Genomic DNA, 25,860 nt, shown 5'->3' on the forward strand with positions numbered 1-25,860 from the left:
ATCGTCCCTCAGAACGAGAGCGAATTGCGAGTGAAGCATCTTGAGACTCATGCCCTCATGCTGATCTGACAGCGGGATGTGTCCCTCACATAAGGAACACTTACGGAACGACATCTTTACAAAAATAAGAACATGTAAGCGACTCTTTTAGTTATAAATATATACACAATATCAACAATAGCTTATAAGTATACAACACTCCTGCCAAAGCGCTGTGGGGAATCAGGATGCTGAAGCAAGCCATTCACCTGCGAAGTGTCAAGCGGCGAGGCGGAGTAAATGTTCATTGGAACACTGCAGGGGAGTGGAGAGTCTTCTTGTTGCCATGAAGATCCCGCCCGCTGACTCGTGTATGTCGATGGCGAAGTAGTAGATGGCTTCTAGACGAGAGATGAATCGCTGTCTTGAAGGAAGAAAATTCTGAGAAATGGTGTTTGCACGCCTGCTTTTATACCGGACAGCTTCGCGGCTAAAAGGGCGGGGCTTAGACACCATAGTCAATACTGGCATTATTGTAGAAAGGTTTCAACTAGGTTGTGTAGAAGGACACTCCCCATAGCATCAGCTTAGTGAAGCAATATCAAATGTACTGAATCGTAAGGGAACTACAAACTCCACGGAGTATCACAGAAAGGAGGCAATGGCAGTGTTTCACCAGTAATGAGGAAAATATTCATGCTGCACTTTCATTTTTCTGTCAAATTAAAAGCTCCAGGTGAAGGTGAAGTAAATACGACAGAAATATATTGTATAAAACAAACAGGGGTGGGTAAAAATATTGTTTTTCCGATGCATCGCGATCTTCATTTGACGATCTCGATATCGATTCTCTCGCATTTGCAACCAAATTTCACGCTATGCGACTAAAGTGAATATATTTGGCAACTGGTTGGTAAATGTTTAGATTTCACTCACAAGTAATTGTGTAGTTTAGTCGGGAAGTGTTAAGCAGGGAGGTCCTTTCACAGCATGTTGAGAGTAAAAGTTGTTCCGTGTAATGTGTTCAAGGACGAGATCCACGCAACCCATTTGTCATTGAATACGGTCTCTTTTAATACCCTTACTGTTCTTTACAGTCAGTTGTTGATCAAAAAACAACTACAAAAAACATTTAATTCTAATCATGCATCATACAGATGAGGTAAAGCCATTCGAGTCCTCTCTAGTTAACATGCGCTCATTTAAAAGGCACTGTTTATAGAAATGCCGTTTTTTTGTTGTTGTTGTTGTTGTTAAAGAGACAGTATCGGTTTTAGCACGTTCAACAAATCAATGTAAATACTTGTAAATAGTACAAATTATACAATTTAATTAGAAATATGTAACAAAAATAATATATGAAATATAATATCTTATTTATTGATTGAATACATTTATTTGTTCACTTTTAAAAATGTGACCAAAATGATGAAAAAGTAATAAAATATAATTAGTAAAATTTATATTTTCCTAATGAACCTAGTTAAAAGGTCCCCTGTATAATTAACAGCATTAACTGGGCGATAATTTATTTTATATGTAAGCAAAAGGGACATTATAACTGAAATAAACCGATATCGATTCGAAATCGGAATCGAAGCAAGAGCTTGTGAATTGGAATCGAATTGAATCGGGAAATCTGTATCAATACCCAGCCCTAAAACAAATCTAATCCTCAAAATAATAATAATAATTCAGTATTATAAAAATAAACTTGACTAGGTCTCACATTAATCATTCAGTATTATAACAGACTTTATTATAGTAAAAAAAAATTATATAGTGAAAATCTGTGAGAAAACGACTTCACTGTTTTTAACTAGATTTTTACCTCATGCATTAAACATTTTGAATATACTGTATATACAGTAATAGGCTGAAAAAATATTGATATAATTTTCTTGTAGCCATATCACCCAGACTTTCATGACTAAACAAACCAGTAGAAGCTGCTATCTACCATCTAACTGAATAAATATCAATATTTATTTTCTGTTTTAAAAAATTTGAAGTTTTGAGTGAATTCTTGAGTAAAAATAATGATAAAAAAAGTTAATTGAATTTTTAGCAATTTTCTGTACATTTTCATTTACTATCATATTAAATTGTGTGATGTCATATTTATTGTCATTACATCATCCTATCGGCCACCCTGCTCTCAAGATATCGGCATCGGCCATTAAAAAACCCATATCGGTCGATCACTAGTCTTTGGTACACGTCTTTGGATGAAGGGGTACTTCAGCATTACTGACGGTGTTGTAGGGGTACTTATGGCATAAAAGGTTTGGAAACACTGATATAGAGGATACCTTTAATCCAAAGCATCTTTGCACTGACAGTCCCCCAGGAGCAACCTTCGGTTAACTGGCATGCTCAATTACACAATGGATATAGAGCAGCATTTTTATCTCTTACTCTTCAGTTTTTGGGTCACCCGTGCCTGGAACTAAATCTTTGTGTTAGCCTCCAAGATTCTTTAATATTAGGATGTCATCTCACAAAATAAAATATAATTTTGGTACATAATTGGCTGTCTTTGCAACTTGTATGTTGGTGTTACAACTTATTATGAACCTGGTTGGCAAGGGCATTTGTAGCATTTGTTAGTACACAGGAAGCCAGTTTACAACAATACAAATATTTTTAAAAGAAATTCATGGAAGCATTTAGTCCATGTGCCATGCATTTCTAACCTAAAGCAGTCATTAAAGTGGCTGCAACATCATGGCTTGCTAATTACTAAATTGGCATACAAATATTTTATATTAGTACACTGATGTTGAGCTTGTACATAGACATTATACTCTATATAGTGTGGCTTACATTAATATTTTTGCATTTATACACTAAAACGTTTTAGTCAAAGTGTACAGGTGACCTTTAAAGTGCCTTTAATCAGAAATTCATTCAGACAACAAACAATGTTTAGAGAGTAGTTTTCTTAGCAGTGTACACTTTGCTGCATTTCAACACTGAACAAATCAAGCAGGTGCCACATTAACATTTCAGTTAAATGGCATAATGGTCTTGCTTTGAGCTACGTGCATTCTCAGTCAGACAACCTTCAAGAAGCAATTGTTTTATTGTGTGCTACACACTCAATGCACATTTTCCAGGATTTGGCCCCAGTTTTACATGACATTGTAACTAGGGCACTGTTGGCTGTAATTGATCTTGTCCTTGATCAGTTTGGAGTAGAGAAGCAAAAGTTGACAAGCTTGAAAGAGCATTGGCTGAGATAATGATGTTGTAATTATAGTCAGTGGCTGAAAACAAATAATTTCCCCAGTTCTGAACTGGATAAAGCACCAAGCTTGTATTTCAGTTGCAAATATGACTGAATACTACCCAATGGCTGTAGGAGCTTTGAGGTAAAGAACTCTACTCCAAAGTGCACTTGGGTTTTGTGAACCCAATGTTACTTATCCCCACCACCCACCCTCTTTAGATCCCAATGTGGAGGTGGTCAGTGCCATGGAAGACCAACATGTAGCAGAGAACCAGCCTGCAGAGTTCATCTGTCAGTATTCCAGGCCAGTCAAGGCTGTATGGGTGGTCACAGGGTAATAGTGGAACAGGACTGGACTGTTGCATGGTTGTACATTAGCTGTGTGGAGCTCCAGGATAGGGGGACGTACTCTTGTGAGGCAGAAGGAACCTCTGTTGTGGCGCACCTAAGGGTGCAAGGTGAGCGCACCTGCAGCCAAAAAGAGAATCTGCTTATCATTCATAACTTAAAGCATGGATTGTCGCAAAGACACTTAAGAGTCAGCATAGTGGAGACAGGCTCCATCTCAATCAGCTCCCTACTTCAGTAGTCAGGGCACTGATCAGGGAGTCGGCCATTTCTAGGGCTGTCTCAATTGCTAAATTGTTCCAGTGCACTGAAACGTTCACTCCCTAAAAAATCCCACAATGCACCGTAAAAACCAGGGAGCATTGATGCTCACTATGTTCCCTTACCAGAAATGTCGTCATGTCTTCTGAAGTCTCTCAAGTCGTTAGATGATGAGCATAAGTGTAAAACTATGAAGTCCAAACCATTTCCTCTTTAAAAGAGATGTTGTTTGTGATGTCTTTCATTCATAAAACCATGAAAGTGAAACAATCTTTTAAATATTTGAGTTGTTAAAATAAGGTTTAAAATAGACTCCTACATATTTTTATTTCTTTATTTAAGCCATTTATCTGTTATAATAACACTGTACGTTTGAAAATCTTCAACAAAAATGAACGATAGTGTCATTTATACAACGATGTTGCTGTTAATAACAGCTGCGCTTCAATGCACGAGATCGTTAATGTGTCGCGGGTGATTGAGTCATAAGTGTCCCAATGTTCAGTGGATGAACACCCTTGCCAGTGCCCAAATTCATGTTCACGATATACTGTTTCGTGACATAGGGAGCTAGGGAGCTGATTGAGACACAGGGATACTGTATCGTCTCAAGTCAGATAACCATATGAGAGTTTAAGCTGTCAGCTCTGTTGGAGGTTTACCACAAGGGGTTAATTGGAACTATTTTTTTTTTACTTTTAGGGAAAGATGGTGATAGTTTGACATAACATAAGGTCTTTTGTGGACCTCTGTTCAGAGGCATCCACATATTAAATTTTAAAAAAGTATTTAATTTATGCTCAATTTGCAAGAGTTTGGCTATCCAATAAACATCATGTGCTTTTAGCATGTCTACTCTTGCTTCTTACACTACCTAATGCTTTATGCTAGGGAAAAGTTGGCAGAATTTTTAAGTGTATTTGTGTTGGCTGCAATAATGCTAATGTTTTAGAGTCAGTGTAAGTCAGTGTACTGCACAGTGGTTTTTCAGGCATTTGCAGTGCTCTCTTTCTCTCTCTTGCAGTGAAACCCATTGATATTCTCCAAGAGCTGAGTAACGTAGAAACCATTAATGGTGGGGAAGCCCTTTTTGAATGCTCCTTGTCTCGTCCTGAAACTAAAGAATGCCGCTGGCTAATCGATGGCAAGCCTCTGAAGGAGTCTGCAAATGTGGAGATAGTTTCCTTTGAGAGTGGCCGGCGGCATCTTCTGCTTTTAAAGGACTTGCATCCTTGTGAAAACACAAAGGTTACGTTCCAAGCTGGTACAGCATCAACTACTGCCCTTCTTTCTGTCAAAGGTATTGCATTTCTCTTTCACTATCATTAAGTTAAATATCTTTAGAATGCAATTGCAGTTGTGTTGGTATATTGTGTTCTATGAAATAAAACTGTCAGCTTAAATTTTATTGGCCAGTAGTAAACCAGCAAGATTGTGTTTGTAATATCAAGTTTATTTTCTATTTTTAAAGTTATATATTTATTTATTTGCTAGCATAATATGCTTCTGTTTCTTCGCACATTTGTATGTTATGAATGTATTTTGATGTAGCCTGGCAACTGGAAGTGGTTAAGCCTTTAGAAGATAAGACAGCTATTGCAGGAGAGCAAGTGGAGTTCACCTGCATTTTGAATGAAGCTGTGCCAGAAAGTGAGGTGACATGGTATGCCAACGGTGTTGAACTTCAACGAGATGACCACTGGGTCATAAGAACCAGTGGCTCTTCATACAGCCTCATTTTGAAGAAAGCCAAAGCTCAGCCTACACAGGAAATCACTTTTGCAGCTCGGGATACCTTATCAATGGCCAAACTCATGACAATTAGTAAGTGTTATTTTGTGGCAATGGGATTACATGGAAAAATATTATTCTATTCCTAATTTATTACTTACAATGTTCAATAATTTCTTCAGACCATTTTCTCTGTCTTAATACTTTTAGCTGTGCCAGATCCCCCGGAAGACCCAGAGCTGGTCAGTAAAGGAACAATGTTTGTCACCCTGTCTTGGTTCACTCCCCTCAATGATGGGGGAAGCCCAATCCTGGGTTACCGTGTGGAAATGCGTCTACTGGATAGTGTCCTCTGGCTGCCATGCCACACAGAACCAGTGTGCAGTACTGAGATTTTGGTGGAGAACCTCATCCCTGGGGCAGGTTACAGGTTCCGAGTGGCAGCCATTAACAGAGCTGGCATTGGAGAGCCTGTCCAGCTCCCACAAACCGTAATGCTCGGTAAGCAGATGCTTATAGTGCATTCAGAACCAAATGTTTCACTTAGTCTATTTTTTTGTGTGCTCATCTAACCCAACTGCCTTTAAATGAGTCCATAAAGAAGGCTTGATATTAGCAGCTTGCCCTAGAAGCTAGAGAACAAAAAAACTATTTTTTGTAGTATCCAATAATATATGAAGGACTTTTGTTTGTTCTTGTTGAATTCTTCTTCATTTCTTAAATTATTCTTTAAATTGACCTTTGGTCTTCAGATGCACCAGTGACCATGACCAAAACATTACGTTGCTCTGAGCTCAAAAAAGGAAAGATGGTGCGTTTGGAATGTGAGCTTTCTGCCGAGAGTAAATCAGTCACATGGCTGAAGGACAATAGAGAGATAGAGATTGGGGTCAAGTACCAAGTAGTTACAGATGGCAAGAGCCAAGTTTTGCTCATAAAGGATTTCCAGTCTACAGACCAAGGTGTCTATTCTTGTGTAGCCTCAGAGGAGGCAAAGACCTCCGTAAGCCTCAACCTTGAAGGTATTTTACTTTGCTTAATCTCATCATATTTCAAAATCAGCTTTATACATTTTTAACTAGTTTATTTTACCAACGTGTAAATGCTCCTTGTGTGTAGCCGCGATGCATGAGTGAGACTTTTAAATGGTGGCTCCCTGATTACAGGAGATGACACAACACTTTCTCAGGACATGGGCAGCCAGCCCAAACTGCCTCCTGAGGCTGCCTCTGAAGGAGATTTACATGCTCTGTGGGAGGCAGTGGCCAAGAAGCGAAGAATGAGCCGGGAGCCTACATTAGATTCAATCTCAGAGTTGCCAGAAGAAGATGGAAAAGAAAAGGCGCAAAGGGCAGAGGGCAAAGTACCTGAAAAAGAAATTAAAGGTAAAGAGAGACCTGATGAGCCAGCTTCTAAAATCAGAGCAGAGCCTAATCTATACAACAGTTCTGATGAAGAATCTCTCAGTGGGACAAGTCTGGTGTCTTACCTTAAGAAATGTAGCAAGTCCTCCCTAACTGTGGAAAGTCAGGCTGAGACCATCGCCACGAAGAAGCTGTTTGACCATTTTCAGATGACTGAACATTCAGTTTCAAAGACAGCTGTGGAGCCTCTTATGGAGGCTAACAAAGGGGATGACATGCTGGAGGCTGCTGTCAAGATTCAGGCAGCCTTCAAAGGTTATAAGGCCAGGAAGGATATGCGACCAGTCTTCAAAGAAGTATTCAAGGATCAGACTAAGGAACCCAATGGGACAATTCATCTGGAGTGCATTGTGGAAGGAAAGCCAGAGAAGGTTTGCTGGCTGAAGGATGGTGAATCATTAACAGATGGCAAGCACCACCATATAGACATCTACAATGATGGCACCTGCTCTCTTGTGGTGACTGCTGCCACAACCAAAGATACGGGTGTCTATACTTGTGAGGTCACCAATAAGTTTGGCGTTACCACCCATAGTGGGAAAGTCACTGTAGGGTCACAGCGAGAATCTTCTGGAAGACGACCTCTTACTCTGGGTTACAGTGCAGATAGTGAAGCTGAGAGTTCCTCGGGAAGTGAGTTGGATGAGTCCCTGCGACAGGCGAGCAAGAGATTACGACGACTCCTGCGTACTCGCCTTCCTCCAGATCTACAGGAGGAACCTTTTATGAGTGCCGATGAAGGTGATTTACCACCACCAAATTTACAGTCATACCGTGAAGAAGATCTTTATATCTACATCCGCTTTGATGACCATGCTGAAGCCCAATTGGCTTCCCAGCGCTTCCAGGAAATGTTTACCCATCAAGGAGTACCCATCGAAACTGCCATCATAGAAACAGGTGCTAAGGTAGAACTACGTATCACGAAGATGGGCTTCTCCCAAGACGGCTCCCAAACCCTAACTCAGAACAGACTGATGCCCGCTTTCCTGACAGGAGTCCCTGGTATGACATTTGTTACTCTTCTTTGTGCTTTCACTGTTAATGTTCTTGTTGCCATTGTTTGGTTAATTGTAAATTTGCATGTTAAAATGCTTGGTTTTGTTAGTCATGACTGGGCAGCACCTGCAGCATTTTTGATACTTAGAAAATAAATGTTGAACTACTTGCTCTTTGTGAATCTAAAAGCTACTGCATGTCATGTTTTTGCCTGCTCCGGCATTCCTCCTCAAAAGTATTGCTATGTTCTCTTCTTTCGGTTTTGTTTGCTCTTCGCCCTTTCATCTTAACCATCACCTACCAACCTCCCAGCGGCTCCTGTCTTCCTGATGGAGCTCCGTAGCCAGGACGTTCCTGACGGATTTCCTGTCAGCTTTGACTGTGTGATCATCGGCACGCCCCATCCTACTGTGCGTTGGTTCAAGGATGGGAAGCTGCTGGAGGAGAATGACCACTACATGATCAATGAAGACCTAGAGGGTCGTCACCAGCTGATCATTACAGCTGTGCTCCCTACAGATATGGGGGTGTACCGATGCATGGCTGAAAATGACAGTGGCATCACCTCGAGCAAGGCTGAGCTGAGGGTGGACAGTGAGTAGTACACTGTTAAAAGAAAGTGTCATTCAACCTCCAAACTCACAACTGGGCTGCAAACATATAGAAAAATGCAGTATAACTTGAAAGTATGTCACAGATTGGAGCGTTTTAACTAAAAGGGCACTTTCTTTTACCAGTGCATCTGTGAACAATAAGGATATGCCTGTGTGTGTATTGTCAGAATGATGTTTGAATTGTCATTCAAATGTCTATCTTTAGATCCAGCAAATATACACTTACATTCAAAACATTCTTTAGATAGATGCTCTTATACTGTGTTGAATTTACAGCAGATTTTTAAGCATGTACATTAGTTTTATTCAGCATATTAAGCAGAGGTTCTCTCATCTATTTGCTGCTGTTTTTTATGTCATTTGATTATTGATTCAGTCAAACTTACATAATATTTAAGATTCTAAATTGTTTCAGATTGTTGATTATTGATCCAAGCTTGCATATTTTTGTAGTGTCATGTAGCTCAGACTATGATACAGCAGCTGATGCCACAGAGACATCCTCCTATGTCAGTGCTAAAGGCTATGCATCTAGGTAAGATTTAATATTTCCATATTTTTAGAGTGATTTTAATGATGCATGTCAAATATTATAATTGTTTTCCAGATACTGCCAACCCAAATAACAAATGTATTGCTAGTTCTACATAGATTTATGTTTTGTTTTTTGTTTGCTATATTTTACATTCTAGCTCAGAGCTCAGGGACACAGAGGCCTTTGAATCAGTGGCTGAGGACGAACAGCTTCCTCAGGTTGTGAATGAGTTACATGATCTTTTCCTTAGTCCTGGAGCACCCATTGCCAAGATGAGTGTTAAGGTCAAAGGTCAGCTTTGTTTTCTTTATGGATGCAAATTCTGTTTAATTTCAGATTCTAGTATTTTATTAATGTTCTATTTATGTAATGTACTATTTATTCCAACACACTAAACTCTACTATTTCTGCAGGATTTCCCTCACCGAGGGTTTACTGGTTCAAAGATGGGACTCCACTTCAAGCCTCCAGTAGACTTTTATTGACGACCGAGCGAGATAAGCACAGTCTTGAGATTTTGGATGTGAACCGTGAAGATACCGGAGAGTACTCAGCATTCATTAGCAACATTGCTGGCTCCGCCTACTCTTCAGCACGATTGAATGTATTGGGTAAGTATGTTTACCGCATCCTTTAGATATGTCAGTAAATCACTTGCATGGGTTTTTGTAAGTTTGAGACTGAAATTGAGAATATTTATCAATCATAATTATAGCTAAGCTTTTTATAAAATGTAATGGTTTTGCTCGTTTCAAATTGATTTGTACTATTATATTAGAGACACAACCTAAATGGACTGTTTGTTTTGTTTATTGTTTATTTGTTGTTGTTGTTTTCATTAGGTCCAGGAGAGTGCCCATTTCCTGAGCAGGGAAGAATGAGAGGTAAACTGTGATGTCACATACAGTATTCTTGTTTACAGCACATGATGGGACTGATGCATATGCAGTGTGTTTAGATTTGCGATTTCTGTATTAGTTTTATGAAGGCAATTTGCAGTATTAATATGAAAGATTATGCATGTATTTTGCTGTGCCAATTGTATTCTTCCACAAATAGATTCAAAGGTGCCACTTGTGCCACCACGCTTCCTGGAGAGGTTCAGCAACAGGAGCGTGAAACAGGGAGCAAGTATAACGCTGTCAGTCAAAGTGGAAGGTACTGTTACCACAATTTAAATGTAATTTTGAGAAATAGAGGCCAGCATTAAACAAAAATGTTCTAGTGTAAATTACATAAGGTGTAAATGTGAAGACATGTCAAAATCTTCCAAAGGTTCCCCAGCCCCATCTGTGAACTGGTTAAAGGAGGTGTCAGATAAGGATGTTTTGTGGATCAAGGCAGACACACCAGGCTATAAGGTGGCCAGCTCTGGCCGTCAGCATAGTCTAATTCTCATGGAAGTGGGAAAAGAACATAGTGGCATGTACACCTGTATCACCACTAACCGTGCTGGACAGTCAGTCAACACAGCCCGACTGGACGTGGAGTCTGGTAAGAACTTATGGTTTTAGTATTGAATATAGCATTTTTAACATGCTAACACTGTATTTTTTTATTTTTTTGTTTATTTATTTGTTGTCCAACAGCACCAGAACAAAAGGGGAAAATTGGGCCAGAGTAAGTTCAGAACATTTGATTTATATTATTTTAGGCTAATCATTTAAACATTTAAACTTAAAAAATAAAATAAAAATATCTATTTATATGTTATAAATACTATGTTATAATATTATCATATTTCATAAGTGACCACACATGATATTTAGATATTAATGATTTTTTTATAATCTTATTTTGTCTCCAGTGTTCTTGGCATTACTATCAGCCCACCGGAGGAAGAGGGCAAAGGTGAATATTCCATTTTATATTTAATTTAAACTATATTTGTTATACTTTACTATAAATGCACTGTCAGATTGTATCAGAGCGACTATGGCATCAGGTGTAAAGTAATGTGCAACAATAGAAATGTCTATTGTTATCACATCTCAGGAGAGGTCAAACTACCTTACTTGGGTGAAGTGGGTACAGACGAATTCTTACAAAAGCTCACAACTCAAATCACGGAAATGGTATCTGCGAAGATCACTCAAGGTAACATTTTCTAGCTGGATCTTTTTCAGCAAGTAATAGTGAGCTAAACATTTTTGTACCTTCCACTGCACTGAATTTATGAATATAAATGAAAATGTTCCTGTCTTAATCAGTTATTTTATGTCATGTTATTGCAGTATTAGGAATACTGTTGTCTTTTTAATGTAGTATTTCTTTACAGATGTATCCTAATATCCACTCAAAACAGTTTTTGCTTTGTTTTTGAGTGAGCTTTGTGTGTGTCCAAATGCTTTGAATCAAAGGGTGTACTGAGTACTGAAATGGAGCTACACCTGTCTCAAATTCTATTGGAAAACATTTCAAATACTATTTCCCTAGACTTTCCTGGCTTTTAAAAAAATCCCTCTCTCCCTCTGGATTCCATAACTCCTTCGCAATTCACCGGCTCCATTCTTTTGTCTATCCATCAAACTATCCATCCATTCATCCTCTCCTACCTCCTTTCACTTGCATTCTCACTGAAGCGTTGATTTGTTCAGACAGCTTACAGAACCATCAAGTGCTCCAGTGGATGAAATCTTGGCCCAGAGTAACCAGTATGTATCTGCAGAAATTCCAGTTTAACACAATGAAACCTTGACTTTTTCTCCATGAGGATTTGTTGCTATACATCTAATTGTATGGCTATTTATAGCACAATTTAAAAACAACTTCTTCAAAAAAATTGAATAAAATAAAAATATTTAAGAAATTGTATTATGTTAAGAAAAGATAAGCAAAGCTTTGTGGTAATAATGTCATAGTTCTTTAAAATCAGGGCCATTTTGTCACCGTTCTTAATAAACTGGACATTTTAAAATTCAATGGATGTAGATTGTCTAATTTTCTGAACAAAGTAAATCATTAAAAACTTGCAAGGTGTCTCTATTTCAGTATACACAGAAGTAAAAATGGTTGAACCACTAACTGGCATATTTAGATGTATAGATAAGTGTGTGCACAAATGTGTTGTTACAAGCATGATATAGCATGCTAAATTAAAGTAGAACTATAATGTACAGTATTAATATTAGTTATATCCAAAGTCATTGAGAATTCAAAAACATCAGGCTATTCAAAGAAGCCCTTCAGTTGTGAGTTATAGAGGAATATTCCGGGTTCAATACAAGTTAAGCTCAATCGACAGCATTTGTAGCATAATGTTGATTAATACAAAAAGTAATTTCGACTCGTCCCTCCTGTTCTTAAAAAAAAAAAAAGCACAAATCGAGGTTACAGTGAGGCACTTACAGTGGAAGTGAATGTGGCCAGTTTTTGGAGGGCTTAAAGGCAGAAATGTGAAGCTTATCATTTTATAAGTTCTTCTGTTATAACTCATGTATTATTTGAGCTGTAAAGTTGTTTAAATCATTTTAGGTTTTTAGGGTTTGTTGTTGGAAACAAAGTTGTAAGCCATTTTATCACACTAAAATCATGTTTACACGGATATCGTTTATTTTTTGTAGCTATACTTTTGAAAAAGTGAGTATTTTTAACGGAAAAAAAATTGACCCCCATTCACTTCCATTGTAAGTGCCACACTGTAACCTAATTTTTTTAAAAAAATATTTTTTTTTTTTAAAGGCGGCGCAAGTCTAAATTAATTTTTGTGGTAATCAATATAATGCCACAAATGCTGTCAATTGAGCTTAACTTGTATTGAACCCGGAATATTTCTTTAAATTATGTAAAATATGGATTTTGGCATTGTTCTGAGGGGATTTTCACTTGTCACTGTTTGCTCAGTCATTATTGTAAATTAACAGTTTTATGTTTCTAAAAAAAAGCTATGAAACTAAATCTCAACACAATATATTTAAATACATGCTTGAATAAAGCACAGCAAATAAGTGGTTCCCACACTTGACAGACCCCTTTTCTTTGACACCTCATCTCACCTAAACATGGTAATATCCAAGCCTATTACGATAACCAAATGCAAGAAAAATTGAACTTTATGTTTCAGAAAATATTTTGACGTGTTTATAAATTGCAGTTATAAGTAAGAACAACTTACTGCTTTCCTTATTCTTTGTGAGATGGATTGGGCCTGCGTGTTTGCACAAAATTGTGAGTAATGACAGACAGCTTTACACCTTAAGTTAAAACGTTTAAACATTTCCATATAATGGAAAGATGTTAAAACGTCTTTCCATTATATTATTTACTCATAAATATTCCCATAACATTTCTCTTCAGACTGCCCGTCTTCTTTGCGATTGACTCATCCGCATCTCCGCATTAGCACTGCTGTCGAAATATCAATAGTCAGTTCGCGGCTTCCCGCCAGTTGAATTAGGCGCGCAATTTGACACCGTGTTTAATCGTGTGACAAAATGAACGATAACATGGCAATTAAACAAGGCAAATTTTGTATCACAAACGCTTCTAATGTGAGATCTTATTTCAATCGCGGATCTGTGTGACATCAACTAAACTTATAAATCTTGTACATTTTAAATTGTCCACCTATTTTCTAGGGCACCCATGCCACAGTTTGGGAACTACTGTTTAACAGCAATGGCAAATAATTTATATTCATATTACCACAGAAACACAATTGTTCAAGGATGTTAATACTACAGCAAGTTGACATTTTGAGAAATTCTCCATTCAAAGAGTCAAATGAAATTTACAGAGCACTGATTTACATTTACATTTATTCATTTAGCAGACGCTTTTATCCAAAGCGACTTACAAAAGAGGAAAACATAAGCGAATCATCTTAAGGACAGTGGTACGAAAAGTGCCATATTACAAAGTTTCACTAGCATCAGAATAGTAATATTAAAAAACAGAGTAAAGTGCAACTTTTTTAGATTTTTAGCCATTTTTTGAAGACAGAAATTGAGTCAGCTTCACGGATGGAGTTGGGAAGGTCGTTCCACCAACGTGGTACGATGAAGCCGAAAGTCAGAGAAAGTGTTTTGGTGCCTCTTTGTGTTGGTACAACAAGGCGACGTTCCTTACCTGACCGCAGGCTTCTAGTGGGCGCGTAGCTCTGCAGAAATGGTTTTAGGTATGCTGGAGCAGACCCAGTGACTGTTCTGTATGCCAGCATCAGAGCCTTGAATTTGATACGTGCATCAACCAGCAGCCAGTGGAGAGAGATGAGGAGTGGTGTAACATGTGCTCTCTTTGGTTCATTTAAGACCAGACGTGCTGCTGCATTCTGGATCATTTGCAGGGGTCTAATTGCGCATGCAGGGAGGCCTGCAATGAGAGCGTTACAGTAGTCCAGTCTAGTTATGACAAGTGACTGAACAAGCAGTTGTGTGGCATGTTCAGAGAGGAAGGGTCTTATCTTCCTGATATTGTAGAGTGTAAATCTACATGATCTTGCGGTCTTTGAGATGTGGTGAACAAATTGATGGTTTCACGGTTACATTTCAAAGTGTACAATTGGGGAAAAAATCTGTTTAACTTAACAATAATTGCTACCTTGATAGAACACCTACATCACCCAGACATCTATTTTATGTGTGTACTTTTACATTTAGAAGACTTTTCTATTTTATTTTTATTTTTAGGTTTTTTCAGTCTACAAGATGTCTTCATTGCGGTTGTCAAAGAAATATTCCTAAAATGTCTTTAAGATGTTTATGATTTAGAATGTATGTAAATCTGATCTTTTTAAGACATTTGGCTGATGTTAAGTGGGATGTGATGCTTTCCAGATGAAACGCTCTTAAACAGACATCTCAGAGATGTACGTGTGCTATCTGGGTATTAATATGCCTAAGTTTAGGGTAATATTTGCATGTCCTGCCTACATTTCTTGGCCAGTACATAATTTGACATGAAAATGTATCAAATGAATGTCAATTGAAAATCATAATCTGAGCAAATGTGGTGTTGCAATTCCATGAATATCTGATGCTAAAGCCCATGCTGTCAGAATTTATCCTTAAACATTTTTGTGTTTTGAAAATGAATAAACCTGATTGACGCACAGTCTCTCTCTTTGCTCTTTCTCTTCTGATCTCCATCACTGTCTGCTTCAAGCTTCATTACGTGTCCCCGGAGCTGACAGTGATGATGAAACAAAAACACCATCACCATCTCCGTATCATGGCAGATCACGCCCCCCGTCTCTAATCGTCGACTCATCATCCGAGTCTGATGAAGGAGATGCCAGAGGAGAGGTATTACAAATGTTACTCGATGTCATCAACAAAATGTCGATACATATAGCCTAACATATAATACCTGGACTTACCCTTTCAAAGCAATTTTATTATAACCACCTTAAGTATCTATGTGCCTAAAACCATAATTAGACCTGGAACACCAGCAATTTTTCCTTTATTTCTGTTCAAACTGTGGTGTGCATACAGTTAATGATGCGGCATGAGTTCTCAATGGACCATCTTAATGCACCTTTGCAGATGTTTGATATCTACGTCGTGATGGCTGACTACAACCCCATGGGTGTCAGTAAAGAGACCATCGCTTTGAAAGAGGGCCAGTATGTTGAAGTTCTGGATTCAGCCCACCCACTTAAATGGCTGGTCCGCACCAAGCCCACCAAATCCACACCATCTCGCCAGGGATGGGTCTCACCTGCATATCTCGACAAGAGGCTTAAGGTCAGTTCAGTGTTCAATAAAATAAACAAACTACTGCAGATAGTGGGTACCCAAATTCACAATTTTAATATTCATGTGCAAATGTGAATTTTAAATGCCCTTAAAGGTCTTAATGGCACTGTGGGTAAAAAAATGGGCCCCCTTTTTAAGAAATATTGGGTATAAAAGGAGCAAAATACGAGAATTGGTTTGTACAGTAGTTACAAATGCAGTGGTGTCTAGCAAACCCTTACTAATAATGGATTGGTTGTGTTGCAGCTGTCTGCAGATGCAGCAGATCTCCCAGAATCCACCAGAGAGGAAGTCACTGAGACAGAGTACAAGAAGAAGCTCTGGTAAATGTTGGCACATGCTAAGAATGACACAACACTCAGCACACAGGACCCGAACTATGTCAAAACCATTTTAAAAAACTCCGGCAGGTCCGTGGGCGGGGCTAGAAGCGTGCAGTAAGTTTATGCTTAAAATGTAAAAGTCCCCTAACACACAAGTCACTCATTTGTGATACTATTTGAAAGCTTAGAACCTGAACTTTTCATACAAACCCATCTCTTTTGCATTTATGTCAGATAAAGTAACAAAATAAAGCCTGAAAACCTCTGCGTCACAAATGAGCACCACTAAGAGGTGATGATGTAGAAATATGATTTATGAATATAAAAGTTTTTGTCATAGCACTTAAATAGATAAGTCATATATCAAATTAAAGTTCTTGTTCTCAGGAATATGAATCTACAGTTTATTTTGTTGCCCTAAAAACCACAGTTTGAATGATTATCAAAAGAATCATGAAGAGAAAATCTGATTTCTGTAAGACATCAAAGACAAACATCTCATTTCTGCTCCGATCACTGCTTCTGTATGCCGCAAGTAGCCACAAGCTCTATATCAGCTCTTACCTTAGATTGTTTTCTTCAAAATGAGCCATTGTTTAATTATATGTAAACTTGCTTGGTTAAACAATCCAATGTTATATCTCAGATGTGCTGAACAAAATTTGCAGTCGGCAGAAAAAGCATGATAAACAAATCATCTGCAAAATATGTTATCAACTATTGATGATGAAATGTTGTATATCATCGTATGGCTGAGGATCTCAGCTTTCCAACGACACCTATATTTCCGCTTCTAGTCCATTCAGAGGCCAAGATATTCAATGAAACACTGGGGAACATGCACACAATCCAAAATAGGCTGGATGTCAATGGTGTGAGTGTTCAGCTGCGTTAAAGCGCTACCTACGTTTCAGATCTGTATATTTTTCCTAGTACTTGCTGCCATCTGGTGGAATGAAATAAAACTTTTTGCAGGGATATAGAGAAAACAGAACCAGAATTACATGCTTACAAAGTTAGGACAACATCAACAACAATAAAAAGAGAATAATAAAAATATGTGTTCTTCATAAGATTGTAAACATATACGGTATTATTTAATAATTATTGGAATCTGTTTTTTATTTTTTTTTATTTATTTTTTTGCAATTAGTCCACTGTATGGGCGTAGGGTGAGCTTTTAAATTTGGGTGTGAAAAATTGCAGGCAGCGGCCAAAAATATGCAAGAGTTTAAGAGGTTAATCTTGTTAATATTAATAATAAGTGGTACAATTCTGATTATAGTACATTACAACTCAAAATATCACATTATCCTTCACAGTCAACTTGTCCAGGAGCTGATCAGCACAGAGTCTAAGTTTCTGAAGGAGATTGAGTTCTTCACATCACATCATCTGAAGCGTGTGGATGAGGAGAGCACACCGCCTGATATTGCTAGCCACAAGGAAGCAATCTTTCGTAACATCGATGATTTGAAATCTTTCCACAGCAGGTAAAAAGTTCAGACAATCATATAATGTTAATTCTAAACTGTAAACTGATATCTCTGCCATGTAAAACTTAAGTAGTTCATATTAATCCAATTAAACCCATCCTGTTATGTGTATTTGTCATTCATTGGAGTTTTCAGAGAACTATGACAGTGGAGAAAGCTATTGTAAAACAAAAACATGAAGTTGACTAGTGGGTGGTGCAGGCAAGTTCCAGAGATCTAAGCTGGTAACCGAAATGGTGTAGGTTCAAACCCTGTAAGGGTCGATCCAGATTCTATCACCGCAGTCCCTGTAATAAGTGTACTGTAAGGTGGTTTGGACACAATGAACTAAATGACAAATTAGTTGACTCTTGTTTTCCAGCTCTCTGCTGCCTGGTCTGCATGAGTGTGATACGGATGATGACGTTGCCATGCATTTCCTGAGGAATTCTGAGGGTTTCGAGAAATATCTGCAGTACCTCATTAGACAGGCCCAAGCTGAGTCAGCCATCAGTGAGAAGGCAGTGCACCAATACTTCAAGGTTGGTTCCAAATGTGACCACAAATTGTTTTATTATAGTTTGTATTATACGCTCTGTGATGGATTTCTTAGGGTAGAACTATTTGTTCTCTTTATAAATTGTTTTGTCTGAACTTAACATGTTTTATACTATTTTTATTAGGAATATACAGTATCTGAGTTGGCAAAAGTTGATCCCTCAGAAGGTCTTGTGCTGAGTATTAACGCTTATCTTCAAAGACCACTGGAGAGAATCCAAAAATACAGGGCATTACTGAAGGTACTAAACACTTGAATACCACTTCACTTTAATTGTTTTTGCAAGTATTAGTTGTTAAGAAAATGCAATTTGTTTTGTCATCATCTTTATGGCATTGTTTACATTTTTTACTTATAGCTCCACTATTCCAAAAAATGCTGAGTAATTATATAAAAATATATTTAAGAATGGTGTTATCCAGTATGCATGATATAACTCTTCAATAACATTTGAAAGTGGACCTTCCTTCCCAATTCCCTGTGATTTTATCCCAGGACATGATCCGCAACAAAGCGAAAAATGGTCAGAACTGCTGTTTGTTGGAGCAGGCCTATGCCATGGTGTCGTCCCTCTCCCAGCGCTCAGAGAACACACACCACGTGTCTCTCATTGAGAACTACCCCGCCAATCTGGAGGCACTGGGAGAACCTATTAGACAGGTACAGGGCACTGCCTGTTTCCTGTACAAATGATCTTTTTAATGTGCACACATTACATTATTGAAGCATAATGTCTTTAAATAAGCATTGTTATGATTATACCAGTTGTCCTTTACAGCTATATTTTAAAGTTGTTTCAATTTTTTTGGGCATATACAGGTTACTTACTGTGTGATTAATTGTGAAGGTTTGCACTTACATTACCAATGTACCTGTTACTTAATTTAAGTTACATTTACCAACTTGGCTGCTGGGTTTGTCTTTGTTCTGCAGGGCCCTTTCACTGTTTGGGAAGGTGCTCCTGGGGTTCGAACCTCTTCCAGGGGTCACCATCGCCATGTTTTCCTCTTTAAAAATCATGTGGTCATCTGCAAGCAGAAGAGGGACACAAATACAGATAGCCAAGCATATGTCTTCAAGAATATGATGAAGGTATAAGCTTAGCAAAAATATACTGGAAAGCTTGTAATTGCATGAGAAACATGTTAAAGGAAAAATTCTCCCAAAAATGAAAATTCTCTCACTGTTTACTCACCCTCATGCCATTTGCAGATGTATGTGACTTACTTTCTTCTGCAGAAAACAAACAAAGATTTTTAGAAGAATATCTCAGCTCTGTAGGTCCATACAATGCAAGTGAATGGTGAGCAAAACTTTGAAACTCCAAAAAGCACATAAAGGCAGCATAAAAGTAATCCATAAGACTCCAGTGGTTTAATCCATGAGAACAGACAAAAATATAACTACTTTTACACTGTACATCTTGCCAGTGAAGTCTCTAGGCACGATCATGATTTCAAGCTTGAGTACACTTCCTAGTGCTTGATGCATGCACAGAGCGCTAGATGGTGCTAGGAAGTGTAATCGAGCTTGAAATCATGAATGCCAAGGAGACTGCCAATGTCAAGGTTTATAGTAAAAAAGGAGTTATATTTTGGTCTGTTCTCATCCAAAATCGATTAGCTCGCTTCAGAAGTCGTTGTTTAAACTACTGGATTCGTATGGATTACATTTATGCTGCCTTTTTGTGCTTTTTGAAGCTTCAAAGTTTCGGTCACCATTCACTTGCATTTTGCAATTGGTCCTATGGAGCTGATATATTCTTCTAAATATCTTTGTTTGTGTTCTGCAGAAGAAAGTAAGTCATACACATCTGGGATGGCATGAGGGTGAGTAAATGATGAGAGAATTTTCTTGTTTGGGTGAACTATTGCTTTAAACATATCATTAGTGCAACATTAAAATATTTTGTTTCTGATTTGTAACTATCTTTCTCTAGCTCACAAACATTGATGTAAATGAGACCGTTGAGGGAGACGAGAGAGCGTTTGAGATCTGGCATGAACGTGAGGACTCTGTGAGAAAATACACACTGCAGGCGCGGACTGTTATCATTAAGAATTCATGGCTCCAAGACCTTCGTGAACTTCAGCAACGCTTCAGCATGCCTGCATGGAGTAAGTTGGCTATTTATGTTTGCACTGCTCACAATTGAGCTTGAATAAACAAGTACAGAATAGTTGATGCTTCTGTATCATATAGGTTACATTTATAATCAACAACAGTAAAATCAGCATAAATTATTATGTTTTTTATTTTAGTGTCATTAAAGGCTTTGGATCTGTCCTATATCATCCATACATTCATGCTGATTTTCACAAATACAACAGATATCACTATCAATGTGTCACACTACTTTCCCAATGTTACAGCTTGATATTTGGTCAGACCTGGAGGCTGTTAACACAACATATTATTGACTAACTGTATCTGTTTATCTGGATTGAACAGACCCTCCCGATTTTGACACAGTATTAACAGATTGCACAGCAGAGCTCGGACAGACAATTAAACTCGCCTGTAGGGTCACTGGAGCACCCAAACCTCAGGTCACCTGGTACAAAGGCAAGGAACCAAATCTTGTGTGATTCTCTGTCTGATGGATTCTGTGGTTGTTCTTGTAATTGAAGTAGATTAACCCCAATCCATTTCTGACATAGACGGACGCGGCGTAGAAGCGGATCCTCATCATATCATTATTGAGGACCCAGACGGCTCCTGCACGCTCATTTTGGACAACATGACTGCCGATGACTCTGGCCAGTACATGTGCTTTGCCACCAGCTCTGCGGGCAACGCTAGCACACTGGGCAAAGTCACTGTGCAGGGTGAGCAACTAAGCAAACTGGAACACAGCTAGAGCAACTAGATGCATCCAGTTTAGTACAGCAACTGTAGTTTATGTCAAAATCCATTGTGAAAAGCTCTATATGAAAAGTTGAATTATATTGAAATTAAATGAATAGAAATAGCAAGAAATTCCTACTTATTTCTGTTCATCCTCTTTCAGTGCCTCCACGCTTTGTGAATAAGTTCCGGAACGCCACCCTGTTTCCAGGAGAGGACGCTCAGTTCACTTGCACCATTCAAAGCGCACCAAGTCCCAAGATCAGGTAGTCGCTTCCGTTTAAATAATATAATGAGCCCTGGAAGCCTGAATAATTAATAAAATCTGTTGATTATTAACTACTTTAAATAATTATGCAAGTCAAATACCTTGAAGAACTCAAAGGGGCCACTAAGACGGAATACATGTGCATCTCAATAAATTAGAATGTCATGGAAAAGTTCATTTATTTCAGTAATTCAACTCAAATTGTGAAACTCGTGTATTAAATAAATTCAATGCACACAGACTGAAGTAGTTTAAGTCTTTGGTTCTTTTAATTGTGATGATTTTGGCTCACATTTAACAAAAACCCACCAATTCACTATCTCAAAAAATTAGAATACATCATAAGACCAATAAAAAAAACATTTTTAGTGAATTGTTGGCCTTCTGGAAAGTATGTTCATTTACTGTATATGTACTCAATACTTGGTAGGGGCAACTTTTGCTTTAATTACTGCCTCAATTCGGCGTGGCATGGAGGTGATCAGTTTGTGGCACTGCTGAGGTGGTATGGAAGCCCAGGTTTCTTTGACAGTGGCCTTCAGCTCATCTGCATTTTTTGGTCTCTTGTTTCTCATTTTCCTCTTGACAATACCCCATAGATTCTCTATGGGGTTCAGGTCTGGTGAGTTTGCTGGCCAGTCAAGCACACCAACACCATGGTCATTTAACCAACTTTTGGTGCTTTTGGCAGTGTGGGCAGGTGCCAAATCCTGCTGGAAAATGAAATCAGTATCTTTAAAAAGCTGGTCAGCAGAAGGAAGCCTGAAGTGCTCCAAAATTTCTTGGTAAACGGGTGCAGTGACTTTGGTTTTCAAAAAACACAATGGACCAACACCAGCAGATGACATTGCACCCCAAATCATCACAGACTGTGGAAACTTAGCACTGGACTTCAAGCAACTTGGGCTATGAGCTTCTCCACCCTTCCTCCAGACTCTAGGACCTTGGTTTCCAAATGAAATATAAAGCTTGCTCTCATCTGAAAAGAGGACTTTGAAACACTGGGCAACAGTCCAGTTCTTCTTCTCCTTAGCCCAGGTAAGACACATCTGACGTTGTCTGTGGTTCAGGAGTGGTTTGACAAGAGGAATACGACAACTGTAGCCAAATTCCTTGACATGTCTGTGAGTGGTGGCTCTTGATGCCTTGACCGCAGCCTCAGTCCATTCCTTGTGAAGTTCACCCAAATTCTTGAATCGATTTTGCTTGACAATCATAAGGCTGCGGTTCTCTCGGTTGGTTGTGCATCTTTTTCTTCCACACTTTTTCCTTCCACTCAACTTTCTGTTAACATGCTTGGATACAGCACTCTGTGAACAGCCAGCTTCTTTGGCAATGAATGTTTGTGGCTTACCCTCCTTGTGAAGGGTGTCAATGATTGTCTTCTGGACAACTGTCAGATCAGCAGTCTTCCCCATGATTGTGTAGCCTAGTGAACCAAACTGAGAGACCATTTTGAAGGCTCAGGAAACCTTTGCAGGTGTTTTGAGTTGATTAGCTGATTGGCATGTCACCATATTCTAATTTTTTGAGATAGTGAATTGGTGGGTTTTTGTTAAATGTGAGCCAAAATCATCACAATTAAAAGAACCAAAGACTTAAACTACTTCAGTCTGTGTGCATTGAATTTATTTAATACACGAGTTTCACAATTTGAGTTGAATTACTGAAATAAATGAACTTTTCCACGACATTCTAATTTATTGAGATGCACCTGTATATTTGCGAATATAAGGTAATGCATGTGTCTCAACATGCAACTTTAAAAGTGATTTTTAATTGAAGCTGAAAAAAACGGCCATATAGGAAAAACAATTAAAAACGCACAAATGCTTTAAGTGTGAACAGCCGCTAAGAGTGTAATACCAGTTTCTTTCAGAATGTGAAACTAAATATAATAAAAAAATTTAAAAAAAACCTCTGGCATAATCCTGATTTTTACCTCTATTTCTTGGGGAAGATGGTTTAAGGATGGTAAACTACTGACAGACCAAGAGAAGTATCAGACATACAGTGAATCACGCAGTGGAGTGCTGGTTCTAGTTATCAAGAACCCTGGAGAAAGAGACCTGGGGCAGTATGATTGTGAGGTATGAACCTGCACAACGCTTGTAATTACACATAGTTATTGTTATTGCTGTTATAATTAATTGTATTGCGTGTAATATGTGTAATATGGACAAGATATTCGGATCAAATGATCAAAATTCTTACTTTAGTTTTGTCAGTTTCTTATTGCTTTATACTGTAAGTAAAGTGGACCATTATCACGTATTGTTTATCTGCAGCTGTCGAACCGTCTGGGCAGTGCCAGGTGTGCCGCACAGCTGATCACTCCTGCTGTGGCAGTGGCAGGAGAACGGAGAGCAGATCAGGCCATCTCCATAGAAGGTAAGAGACATCTGTCGAGAAACATATGCTACAATGTCAGCAAAACCAGTCATAAAAGCATTTTCTTGACATTTGCATCTGTTAATACTCATTGAAAACTTAAAAGGGATTAAAAAAGAGAAGACAGTGTACATACAGTATATACACTGTGAGAGGTTTAAGAAATTTTCACATTCCAGAAAATGTCTTTGTCTTTTATTTTTGGAGCACAGATTGACCTAAATCTAGAATTTAAAAATGTAGAAATTAATATAAGAAATCTGTCTAAAGATATTTTTTGTATTCTAGCATTACTGAGAAATGTTTGTACCTTTTTACAAAAACAATGAATAAACAGTTTCTTTTTTAAAGATATTAAAGTCTATTGTTTTGATTATTAATACAACTCCTTTAATATCAATGTTTTATTTTGCTTTTCAACAAGTAATGGAACAAGAGACGAAAGCACCAAAGAAAACCATAATTATGTAAGTCTTATGTTTGACCCATTGAATTTTAGCATGCACCTAAATCTTTTTTTATACATACTTTTTGATTACCAAAACTAATTTTGACTCATCCCTCGTTTATTAAAAAAAAAAAAAAAGTGCTTACAGTACAGTTACAGTAAGGCATTTACAGTACAATAGATGTGAATGGAGCGAGGCCATAAACGCTAAAATACACTCTTTTAAAAGTATAGCCACAAGTTGTAAATATTTTATGTGTTAACTTAATTTAATATATCTGTGTAAAGTAACAGTATATCCAATATATCCAATATTACAACTTAAAAAAACCTGTAAGATAAAACTTACAAATAAAAGTTTAGAAAGTGATTTTGTCAAACAAAAAACGTTAGCACGTGTAATGTTTACGTCTTGTGGATATATTATAAAACCGTGTGTATTTACATTTTTATCGACCTGCCCCATTCACTTCCATTATTTTCCATGATTCTTTTTTTAAGAAATGAGGGATGAGTCAAAAGAATTTTCTTTTAGTAATCAACATTATGCCACAAATGCCATTGATTGAGCTTAACATGTATTAAACCTGGAACATTCCTTTCACATACAACCCTGGAAATATACTTGCAGTGTAAATTTAAACTGGCTACTTAACTAGTTTATACTGTTATTTCTGATACTTCATAATTCTGTTCTTAATATATTGAAACTCCATTTGAGTGTCAGTCCATAGTAATGATAACCTTTGCCTAAACTGGGGTGTGTTTGTAAGTTGTAAGCCATTTAGTGGTACGGATTGAACATTTTTATTATTGCTACCTTATGTTGGAGGACAGAACTGTACTTTGTAATAAACTATACTGAAAAACCTATGTGCTTTTTCTTACTGTAAGCGAGGAGACCATTACTACTGTGGTGAAAAACACTCGTATGAAACGGCATGCATCCCCACGAGCATCCCCCATGGGAGCTTTCCGCTCCGAGACATCAACACCTGAACCACCCAGACAGAGACGAACACTGTCCAGGAAGACTGTACCAACACTGTACATTCCAGAGCCCGAAGGTGCCACAGCTAGGAACCCTAGATGGGTTGAAGTCGAGGAGACAATCGAGTATAAAGTGAACAAATCACCCAAGTTACCAAGGAGAAGAGGCATTTCCCCATGCAAATTGGCACCACCTGGCAACCCAAACACCAATAACTCCAACAATAAGTTAGTGGAGACACCACCAATGGGTGCTGTGACTTTAGAAGCTTCTGCTGGTACAGATGAAGAGGATAATGCACAGAATGTGTCTGAAGGAACATCAGGGGTCGACAATATGCTGACAACTGGAGAAATTAGTGACCCATGTGTCTCGGTTGATTCGGATCTGGATGGTGACGATGAAGGAACCATTGTCTTGGAACCAGAAGATGACGATGCTGAACTTGGTGCTCGAGACTGCAAAAAAATAACTTGTGGAAATCCAATTCTCACTCTTGAAGACCTTGAGGATTATGTCCCCCAGGAAGGTGAAACTTTTGCCAGCAGCAAAGTCCAGCACGCCACTGTTGAAACACCTTGCGAGATTTCCGTCTTGCAGAGAGAAATTAATGAATCTGTCATTGGCAAACCCATCTTGTTGAACGTCGGGCGTCCTGTGGCACCCGCAAAACCACGCATGGGCTTCTTCAGCTCCTTCAAGGAGCATGTTTTCAACATGTTTGCGGCAGGAACCTC

The 25,860-nt window shown here is 38.2% G+C and overlaps 1 protein-coding gene across 1 annotated transcript in view; it reads left to right on the plus strand.

The window, feature by feature from the left end:
- Nucleotides 1-23,901, plus strand: part of LOC127434540 (obscurin-like) — a 62,895-nt gene extending 38,994 nt beyond the window's left edge. Inside the window, exons 46-77 of the mRNA XM_051687358.1 lie at nt 3,431-3,545; nt 3,590-3,669; nt 4,845-5,120; nt 5,372-5,644; nt 5,762-6,052; nt 6,304-6,573; nt 6,718-7,980; nt 8,287-8,568; nt 9,042-9,123; nt 9,281-9,414; nt 9,537-9,734; nt 9,966-10,007; nt 10,183-10,281; nt 10,399-10,617; nt 10,713-10,743; nt 10,931-10,974; nt 11,119-11,220; nt 15,226-15,365; nt 15,558-15,809; nt 16,068-16,144; nt 17,467-17,637; nt 18,002-18,161; nt 18,303-18,419; nt 18,674-18,838; nt 19,112-19,270; nt 20,118-20,295; nt 20,630-20,743; nt 20,839-21,006; nt 21,189-21,291; nt 23,254-23,383; nt 23,582-23,684; nt 23,897-23,901. Of these exons, the coding sequence (XP_051543318.1) occupies nt 3,431-3,545; nt 3,590-3,669; nt 4,845-5,120; nt 5,372-5,644; nt 5,762-6,052; nt 6,304-6,573; nt 6,718-7,980; nt 8,287-8,568; nt 9,042-9,123; nt 9,281-9,414; nt 9,537-9,734; nt 9,966-10,007; nt 10,183-10,281; nt 10,399-10,617; nt 10,713-10,743; nt 10,931-10,974; nt 11,119-11,220; nt 15,226-15,365; nt 15,558-15,809; nt 16,068-16,144; nt 17,467-17,637; nt 18,002-18,161; nt 18,303-18,419; nt 18,674-18,838; nt 19,112-19,270; nt 20,118-20,295; nt 20,630-20,743; nt 20,839-21,006; nt 21,189-21,291; nt 23,254-23,383; nt 23,582-23,684; nt 23,897-23,901 (5,843 nt within the window). The remainder of the gene's footprint in view (nt 1-3,430; nt 3,546-3,589; nt 3,670-4,844; nt 5,121-5,371; nt 5,645-5,761; nt 6,053-6,303; nt 6,574-6,717; nt 7,981-8,286; nt 8,569-9,041; nt 9,124-9,280; nt 9,415-9,536; nt 9,735-9,965; nt 10,008-10,182; nt 10,282-10,398; nt 10,618-10,712; nt 10,744-10,930; nt 10,975-11,118; nt 11,221-15,225; nt 15,366-15,557; nt 15,810-16,067; nt 16,145-17,466; nt 17,638-18,001; nt 18,162-18,302; nt 18,420-18,673; nt 18,839-19,111; nt 19,271-20,117; nt 20,296-20,629; nt 20,744-20,838; nt 21,007-21,188; nt 21,292-23,253; nt 23,384-23,581; nt 23,685-23,896) is intronic.
- The last annotated feature ends 1,959 nt before the right edge of the window (nt 23,902-25,860 follow it).

This window comes from Myxocyprinus asiaticus, chromosome 44, assembly GCF_019703515.2.
Source record: "Myxocyprinus asiaticus isolate MX2 ecotype Aquarium Trade chromosome 44, UBuf_Myxa_2, whole genome shotgun sequence".
Taxonomy (NCBI): domain Eukaryota; kingdom Metazoa; phylum Chordata; class Actinopteri; order Cypriniformes; family Catostomidae; genus Myxocyprinus; species Myxocyprinus asiaticus.